General features: G+C 36.5%; 1 protein-coding gene across 1 annotated transcript; it reads right to left on the reverse strand.

Moving 5' to 3' along the window:
• Nucleotides 1-21: 21 nt before the first annotated feature.
• Usp15-31 (Ubiquitin specific protease 15/31) lies at nucleotides 22-9502 on the reverse strand. The gene is made up of 14 exons (XM_076117367.1): nucleotides 9051-9502; nucleotides 8502-8693; nucleotides 8132-8266; nucleotides 7807-7941; nucleotides 7497-7600; nucleotides 7185-7305; nucleotides 6916-7063; nucleotides 6476-6622; nucleotides 6039-6223; nucleotides 5733-5839; nucleotides 5510-5656; nucleotides 5334-5429; nucleotides 4191-5263; nucleotides 22-2330 (listed from the first exon to the last, which is right to left on the reverse strand). The coding sequence occupies exons 1-14, from the start codon at nucleotides 9384-9386 to the stop codon at nucleotides 2290-2292; spliced, it is 2967 nt and encodes a 988-aa protein (XP_075973482.1). The 5' UTR covers nucleotides 9387-9502; the 3' UTR covers nucleotides 22-2289.
• Nucleotides 9503-9904: the final 402 nt, after the last annotated feature.

Consider the following 9904-nt stretch of genomic DNA (forward strand, 5'->3'; position numbering starts at 1 on the left):
ACTAAAATAAAACAATACCAGTTGTAGACATAACGCTTATATTTTAACATAACATGGTGAAATTAAAATAAACATCTTTAAATTAAAACAACGAACTTATTACAAATGTTCGGAGAACGACCCAGCCATATGAGACATCTCAATCATTTATTTATTGATCAATTTTAGGCGTTAAGTAAGATATCGGTTTAGATAATAGTCAATTAGCAAATTATAAATGGCCGTCATAAAAGTTTATAGACATATATAATTTATTGGCTTATGTAAATTACAGATGCATACTAAAGTAAATTATAATTTTTAAATACACAGGAAATTAAAGGTCTACAATAAATGTAGCGTTAACTATAAACAAGTATAAAAACGCATACATAAATATTATTTTATGTTCCTTCGTAAATTAATATAGTTGCCACTTAAAGGAAATACCTATACAACAAATACTAATAAATTAGGGATTTTGCCAAAAGCCAAATTTCTTTTAATTTCATTTTAATCTCAGTATTCACGGGTCGTTATCTCCGAAAACTTATAAAATAAATTAATCTGCGTTCAATATTGAGAGCCAGACATTTGTAGATAAATAATATATCAACTTTCCAATTCAACAATATTATCATAATCGTTTAAATTAAGCACTTCGGCATTCATGTCCAGTAACATTTCAGCATTGATCCAGTATCACACCCAAAGCACACAATAATTAGTGTTAACCAATAAATTGAACATTTCAAAACAGTTGATCGAAACTAATTATCATTATATTAAATGGGTTTAAAATGGTTGGACATGCATACGTTCTATTCATTTTGGTAATGCATGACAGAATAATTGTTAAATTAAACACTATTGTGATTTATGTACCAATGCTAGAAATGCCGCCGATTTCATACTTAGTAAGTTTTGTATCCTGATAAAATAATGGATCACAGGTACATCGTTTAGGCCACGTTACAGTACAGCAATAGTAATTGTCTTTTATATAAAAACAAATTTCAATACAATAAATTAATCAAAACTCATTAAAATAAAATGCAATAAAATAATTCTAAATCATGTGCCATAATGCAAAAAAAAAGATTTAATATTTACAAAAAGTCATTTTTATCCAAATTCGAATATCAGTTTCGGTAAATACATAATAACAAATCTGTCTATATAAATTATAGATAAACGACTAATGTATATGTACATTACCTCGTGAATAGAAAATATAAATCACAATGTTAGCTCACGATCACGATACAGTTGTAAAGGACATTACTATAAATCATGGTAGACGAACGCAAACCGAACGCAAAACTATCGTTGCATACGATCCCTGTTATCCAACAGTAACTTATCATGTAATATTTCCACTGCTTACATACAATATATCGAACTCTTCGAACTGTACAAATATTAAACTTTAGTCACAATGTGCGCAGCATAATGTATTTATGTTTATATTTTTAAAATCACAACATCTCCAGGGCCAAGGCACAAATGTGATTACTAATTACGCCCTCTAGCTATATTCATACAAGTCAATGGTTATCTACAGTTGGTTGTACGTTTACTTAGGTACATATTTATAATTTTACAATAAATTCAAATTTAAAATCAACAAAAAATAACATAAGAGGGCATGGTTGGTCCTAAGTGTTATAATATTTAATGAAAATATTGTATACATCAATATTTGTGATCACTACGAAACTTAAAGTGTAAGGCCTCATACACTAAACATACTCAGGTGAATGATTTATTTGTAGTAAAAGTATCCCGATACGGCGGCAGCTCAGATCAATCAGAGTTGCGCCACGTAACTAGCGTACTACCGTACTATTAAAGCTAGTATGCATCGTAATTAATATAAGTTTACATAATTATATTCATTAATTGTAATTATAGTACCTATTGTAGAAATAAATTCGTTATAAATCATTTATTTCTCTTTGTTTATATCAAATAGTATAATTTCCAATGGTATACAAATTAATTATAGACTACATCGGGATACCATGATCTTAGTACACAATATTTTTAGCATTCACAACTTTAATAAATAGTAATAAATAATACAAATGAAATAAAAAGATATAACTGGAGGGTGCAACAAAAATAAAAGAAGTACATAACTAATAAGCCTCAGCTTGTACTACTGCCCTATAAAACGTGCGTAAAATACAATGCTCATACAAATAACAGCTGTCAGCTACATAAAATCCTCAGATCTAAGGTTGAATATAAAATAAATAAAGAATATTTGTGTAAAATATAATATTCTTCAGACATCATCTGCTGCTCTCACGTAGATATTCGAGTTTTCCAAACAGAAGACTTCTCTCCTGTAAATATGTTTTCATATGTTCAGAAATATTTAAGACAACCAATGCACTAAGGTAAGTATAATTTATTATCTGTATTATTAAAGAAAGTCTAGGCTAATTAGTTATCTATGTCAACTTAAACCATAATACACTCAGCGGCAGAAAAAGTGGCCCAAAGCAAAACTACGATAAAACTTTTTAGAATATCAATATATGGTTACTATTTTGGCTATAACTATTAGTTAAACAGTTTATACACAAGTTTAGTTACAATTTACACTAAATAGTCGTATTTTTTAATCAAAAATGGGAAAAATTAAAAAATACAGCTTTTGTCGAAATCGCTTACTGAAAGTTTTTGCAAAAACCTAATTCTGCACCAAAGAAAAAATCTAGTTTATACCGCGTGTTAACTCCTCTAGCATTTATGGTGACCTGCATGCATTCTGGCATGCTTTGGAGGATGTTTTAATTACTTCTTGAAGAACTTTATCCCACACTCTGACTAGAGCGGTTCTTCGCTCACCAAGTGATTCTGGTGGGTTGGGCAGTGCGCATACACTGTTTTTTAGCATGTGCCAGACATGTTCTATGGGGTTGATGTCTGGACTGCGAGCAGGCTAAGCCAGTTTTTGAATCCCGATATCAGCAAGGTGCGATTCCACAACGCGGGCGCTATGAGCGCGCGCATTAAACTGCATTAGAGTTAATCCTCCCGACCAATGAAATCCATAAGTGGTACAACATGGTCTTGGAAGATTTCTTCAATGTACCCGGCTGCTGTTAGGCGCTGATCTACGATGACAAGCTCCGTACGTGCCTCCAAACATACACCTCTCCATACCATAACAGACCTACCTTTGTAACTGACCGTCTGACGTGTTGTGTTGGGAAAAAACCGTCCTTAATGGCGTCTTTACACTCTCTCACGACCATTTGGTGCTCTTAATGCTACTCAGCACTCATCGGTTAACAAGAACTTGCTCCATTGGTCGATAGCCAATTCACATGTTTACGAGCAAATCGTAATCGCGCAACTCGATGGTGTCTCTCGAGTTCTGGTACTCGGGTTGGTCTTCCTGCCTGTAAATTACGTTCTTTTATCCTTCGCCTCATGTTCCGTTCACTAAGAATGACTCCGCGTGCCGCTTGAAGCCTCTAGTGAATCTCAAACGCTGTCAGAAAGCGGTTTCTCAGCACCTCGAGGTTAACAAATCGGTCATCTCTTGCGGATGTACATCGTGTTCGTCCAATTCCTGGTCGCCGCGTGTAGAGACCAGTCTCACGATACCTCCTAATCGCAGACCTTAAAGTGGTACGCGATACATTGAAAAATGCAGCCACCTCTCAAAGGTAATGGCCCTGATCGGACAACAAGACCGCTTAAGCCACTTGTTCAGCAGTAAGTTGCATCTTCAAATCTTTTCTAAAACTAAATAGACCAATAATCAATAAAAATCATAAAGAAAATCGTTTCTGTGCAGCAATATTTCAAAATACAGAATTCAACTGACCTCTCGAATCAACACTGAATTCAGTTCTAACACACATTGTTAGAAAAAGTCATCCGTCACTTAAATTAATCTGAAATTCAACACTTCATAACACTAAACAGATCACTTCGCAACTACTTACAACAATATATCGTTCATATATTACTTAATTTGTTTACAAATTCACGATAAGCGCTTGGGCCACTTTTTCTGCCGCTGAGTGTACTATTTAGTTATTGTAAACATTCAAAAGACAGTCGCTACAGACTAGATATAAACCAAATAACTCTGATCTACGAATCTCGGTAGTAATATACTTTTTGATATGAAATAGATTTTAATATTTTTTGATATATGAAATAGCAAGTTACAGGATAATACTAACCTGTCCTATGAGATTCCCCGGGAACATGATTGTTGTGCCTAGGAACAATGAATTTGGACTCCTGGAACATGGATAACATTAAGTCTTCAGTGGTGGGATGGTACTCGACCTCATTTATGCTCGCTACTAGTGGAGAGCTCTCATAGTTCCTGTTGGTATCCCTGGTCGTTGTCGTGGCGACGGTGGATCGCGTCGGGTAGTCGACCGAGCGCGGCCGCCGAGTATCCACCGGCGTCATCTTTGGATTCACGTGCACGTCTTTGTGAATGTACGGCTCCAGTGATACGCTGCCTTCGTTTTCATGTTCGCTTATGTCGTCGGATGTGCTATTACCGTTAACTTCTACTATTAGTGGCCGCTGGAGAGTCGGTGACAAAGGCGTTTGAACAACGGCAGTCGTAGTCGCATTGTGAATAACGGTCACCGTTTGTTTCACTGGAGACGTCGGTTCAGCCATGCTATCGTCCAACAGACTGGCCACGCTTCGCGACAGCGAAGGGCTGCGAGTCACGGCAGTGATGTCTGACTCCGAGTCCGGCTCGTTATTCGACGGTTCAACCTTAACTTCTTCGATCACACTTTCTTCCTTAACTTCGGACAATTCGTTTAGCGTTTCGGTCGTTCGTTTAGTATATTTCGGCATGCGTAACGCCCAATGGCCACTTTCGTCAGAAGAACACGAATGGGTCACAATAGGCTTTTTACGTCTATAAAACAGCATGTATGCTGTATTATTGACTAATTCACTGTAGGTATTTTCATCATCGACTGGCGTCACTTTCGAATCATCAAATTTGTACCAATGTCCGTCGTATGGGTTTTTACAGGCGGCCGTATAGTGTCCAGTCTCGAGATCGTCTCCGTGATGATAACAGACGGCATAGAGATCGTACATGTTCTCCTGCGGGTTCGTCGCGGGCGTCTTAGAATGACGTCGTCGCGGCGACCGCGAGTGTCCCGGCGACTCGGCCAACTGCGCGTTCCTTCTGACGAGATGAGGCGTCATATCGAAATCATTTATTGGAAATTCGACCATCGCTGTCAATTTTGTACTCGTGCGTCCTTTAGCTTGCCTGCAAATTTAAAGTAAAGATAATATTTCGTTCCACAACAAGGACGACCGTTCGATAAAAATATACTCACTGCCGAAACCTTTTCAAATGTATAACTAAAACATCCGGAAGGGACCAAAGCCCGAGCGTCTTCACCACAGGCATATACCGCTGGCACTGGGGACACCTACGAACATAAAAAACAAAATCACTGTAGGGTTACGTGTCAAGTATCAAAAGGAAATAAAAGAATAAAAGTCGTGGTACCTCCAGGCGTCCTCCTGCGCCAGGTGCTCGGCGCGCGTGTAGTGCGTGAGGCAGGCGGCCAGCGTCAGCGGCGCCGCGCCCGCCGCGCCCGCGCCGCCCGCCGCCGACACGTGCACCTCGCACGCCTCGCCCGCCGACCGGATGATACTGCACCCACACACACGCATTAGTACATCACATCCGAGCTTGGCGGTACACACATAATTAAGTATAGTGATAATACCTGTCTCTGTGGGCCGGGTCCCATAGTAGTTCCAGTCGAAGGTGGGGGTGCTTGTCGTGGGCGCAGAGCGCCTGCTCCACGTCCAAGGAAAACAGGGGGTGAGGCAGCTGTGAATACAATCAACTTTAATATGTATATTCTCTCACCAGAACATAGACCCTCGACGAACGTCCCATCTACGTTACGAGTATTAAAAAAAAAGATTCATGTTTTTTTTAAAACATCATTCAAAAGAAAAAAACTACTTTGATTGAAATAAAATTGAGTTTCATAAAATGCATAATTTTAGAATTGTCATAATGATACCTCAGGCTGTAGGTATGCGGGGTCCCTGGGGCGGTGCGCCTCAGCGATCCTGGCGCGGAATATATCGTTTCCCTGCGAGTTCTCCAGCACTCGCTCGGCCACCACCTGGCACATCTCCTTCAGCATCAGCTTCTGTAAGTCCTCGTATGAGATCTCGCGAGGCACTTGCATTGCGTAAGGCGACCCTGCAAAATAAACAAGATAATAAAAGTAACAATACACACTACATTTCTTTTGAGTAATGCTGATTACAATATGAAAAGGATAAGTTTCATAAAATGCAAGTCATTACAATGATAGACAATATGACTAATTTGACCATGTTATTAATTACTCACGCAAATCGTCACCACTACAGAACAATATGTTAATAAAATCAATTCAAATCTTTCCACGCAAAAACAGTTTCAACTACTAACAAATAAAGTGAAACCTACCGAATCTCTCTCCTTCAAGCAGGTTGACCCACAATATCAGCAGGTACGGCGTGGTGGGTGTCTGCAGTAGAGGCGGCGCTTCCATACAGTATAGAGCTCCATAGTCTAAGCCTGCTGCCTCCCAGCCCGCTCGAGCATTACACCAACCTATAATCATGACAGATTATTTATTTCAACTGTTAAACAAAAAGATAAATACATGTTTGAACTTGTTTATTTGGGGACTATTGCAGGATCTACACATATACAAGGAAAAGGAAACTAAAAAATAACAAGTACCAAGAACATTTTTCAGTGCTACTAAAGAAGTAAAAAATCGCCAATAAATGAATGGTTATGGATTGAACACATTATTTTATGATAAACATCTTCAACTAGCTATACTTCCGCGAGTTTACTGAATCGTAGATCCTGTTATTACAAAAGTGCATATTATTTACCCATTTCGTTAATTTCTGCCAATATAATGTGATCGCGATCAATTCCAGTGTCTTGATGGAGTGTAGTTCGCAGCTCATCCATAGTAGCGTTAGGTGTTAGTTCAATACCGATTCGGACTTGTCGCGGTTGCTGATTCACATACACAACCTGGAATCATAGGAATAATTTACTGTGGTAACTGTATTGATGAATGACATGGCAATAATCTTTGCTATGGAAAAATTATCCTTATATGTATGTAATTAAGTGATGTTATTGTTTGACTTACATTGACAGGAAGTGGAGAAGGTTGTGTGGTGGCTAATCTTGAAGGTAGCTGCACACTCACACAGTGGAATGGGTCAAAAGTACATGATGTACGCTCACATTTAGCACAAGTCAATGCTGACCTGAAAGATAATGTTCAATGCATATTCATAATTTGACCATGAAGTGTATCAATCTGTTGCCTATCAATGCTTTATATTGATAAAAAATACTGTTGTTTATTGGAATCAATGTTCATATTAACTACTTTATTTTTTCAATGATAATTACAATATAAATAATGTTTAAGGGAGTAATGTAGGGTTTAAAGTACCTGTATTGAGCTTGAAACACAGCCTGCACAAAAGAACTGTTCCTCCTGGCATGATTAGCCAATGTTTCAGCTGCAACAACTTCATCGGGCTTACCACATGTATTCTGGAATGGACAAGTATTTAAAATCATTACTATGATATTTTAAGTTTACTGATTAAGTCTAGGATTGTCATACTAAGGTGAATTGGACTCTATGGGGTAGTTAATAGCAACCTTTTTAATTGATAGATCATGCCGATCAATACTCTAAAATACATATTTACTGTGCCTAGTATCCTATTTTGAACTTTGTATTTGAAATTTCTTACCTTAATAGTTTTATATTTCTTCTTAGTAGCTGTATTTAAATCTTCATGGACTTTATCAAGTAGCCAGAATAAGAATTCTTGTGCATCATGTTGACTGTTCCCTCTGTATTGTGTACCATGCCTTTCCACTGCACCCTGGAAACAATTTTAAAGATTTATATTTAATGATAACTATAGATGACTATTTTAAGTCTAAGATTTTATGACTGCATTAAAAAAATATATAACCCATTATGAGAAAAAATGGAAGACTTGTGAGAAAATTTTTATTTCTTATAAAAGGTCTCTTAAATTCTATATAATTAGCTTAATAATAAAGAATTACCTTGAATGCAGTACTCATATCAGTTGTATAGTGACAAGCCCAAAGAGCTTTTAATAAAGATGCTAGCTGTTCTGTTACTTCCCCTCTGGTACCATACTTCTTTGAATTTATCTTATTCCTCTTTTGTAAATCCACCTATAAATTTATATAAAATAAAATATTAATTTCACATGCAGCTAGACGTAGTATGTAATAGTAATAAAAATCGATAATTGCATCATTCTTGAAAATTGGATCCATTTAATATTAGTTAATATTCATAGGATCATAAGGAAATGGGAAATTAATTCTTCTTCTCTAAAACATACACACATTATACATTTTAATGGCTTATAGAGACCTTGCTAAATACAATTTTTTTATGACTCACCTTGTAATGGTCCAATACAAAATACTCAGCTATCACATCAGTGTGGGAAAGGCACTGTAAAACAGCATTCATGTAGCAAGTGTTGCCATGGTTCTTGATGCCAGTGGCGGCTGGAGTAGAACCAGGTGGCCATGGTGGGTCTCCGCTGCATGGAACTCTCTCACCATTAATTAAAGCTGGTGCTGACTTCACCTATAACAGAAAAGAGTTCAGTAACATTAACAAATAATTCTATAAATAAATATTTGTATAAAAATCAATTAATTCAAAAGCAATGACAAAAAATGTTAGCAATTTTTATGTAATTGATACAAGCAGATACATACATTAGAAAATACAGACACACTACGAGAATACAACAGAGTAGCTAGAAACTACTTATAAAGGTGGGGCAATGGGAAATCAGTCCATAATAATCTGGCACTCAATCAAATGGAAAAATTTACTAACTGTGAATACATGTAACCTGGTTATGACATTACCATGTCACACATATTATTATATTAAACTATCTAGTGAGTGCTAGTAAAAACAAATAAAAATACTTACACCTGATACATGAACAGTGCTCATGTGTTGCGCTATCTTGTTCAAGAATCTTTTCCATGATGGCCTTCTAAACAACTTCCTTTCTATGCCATTATCGTCTTTTGTAGTTTCTCCGATTACAGAGCTGGCACTTGCGGGCTTACTGTCGGTTTCGTTACTTTTGTTTTTACTGGAACTAGGTTTTGTAGTCCCAAAAGGATTGCGAGGCAGTGTAAATGTACGTTTTAATCGGGATCCTTCCACCTGCTTCTGTGTCATACTGTTTTCAGCCACTTCATTAATCAACTCACTCTCCGAACAAGATTTTAAAACAGAAGACAAATTATTGGTAGACATATTAAAGTAAAAATCTTTATCGCTTCACATTTATATCTTAATTTTAAGCAAAAACCCCAATAGAAAACATTGATATGTCACTGACGTAAACGCCATTTTGTTTTTTTTTTTCTCGTAGTGCGTTGTCTATTGTTAAATAAACTTACCAATGCAAAATATTATATAAAAGGGTCACAAAGGGTCAGGGTATATTAATATTATGGATTTAGTTATAGGACTACTTCATTGAGGACTAGAAGAACTATGTTTCTTAAGTCGACATATTCAGCTTTATTAAATTGTGTCAACCTCAGACAATCCTAACTAAATGTATATAATTCCTAAAAAAAATAATGTTTCTAAAAACAAAATAAACGTGTATTATCCTACTGAAGCTACATTATCGTTGGACTATTTTTTGTTGAACATGGTTTGAATAGTGTGAGGTACTTATATTTAATTTTATTTTGCTTGCTTTCGTTAAGCCGGTGTGAGCAGATTGAAAATTTGTTAGCAACAAAAAATTATGAAACGTTGTC

This window comes from Anticarsia gemmatalis, chromosome 8 (assembly GCF_050436995.1).
Source record: "Anticarsia gemmatalis isolate Benzon Research Colony breed Stoneville strain chromosome 8, ilAntGemm2 primary, whole genome shotgun sequence".
Taxonomy (NCBI): domain Eukaryota; kingdom Metazoa; phylum Arthropoda; class Insecta; order Lepidoptera; family Erebidae; genus Anticarsia; species Anticarsia gemmatalis.

Bases quoted from the DNA above. Each gene is read 5' to 3' on its own strand.
- Usp15-31 (XM_076117367.1), bottom strand. From the start codon at position 9,386: ATGTCTACCAATAATTTGTCTTCTGTTTTAAAATCTTGTTCGGAGAGT. The intron at 6,623-6,915 runs GTAAATAATATG...TCATGATTATAG, and splicing joins GGCAGAAATTAACGAAATGG to GTTGGTGTAATGCTCGAGCG. The intron at 5,430-5,509 runs GTACCACGACTT...TTATGTTCGTAG, and splicing joins GCGCAGGAGGACGCCTGGAG to GTGTCCCCAGTGCCAGCGGT.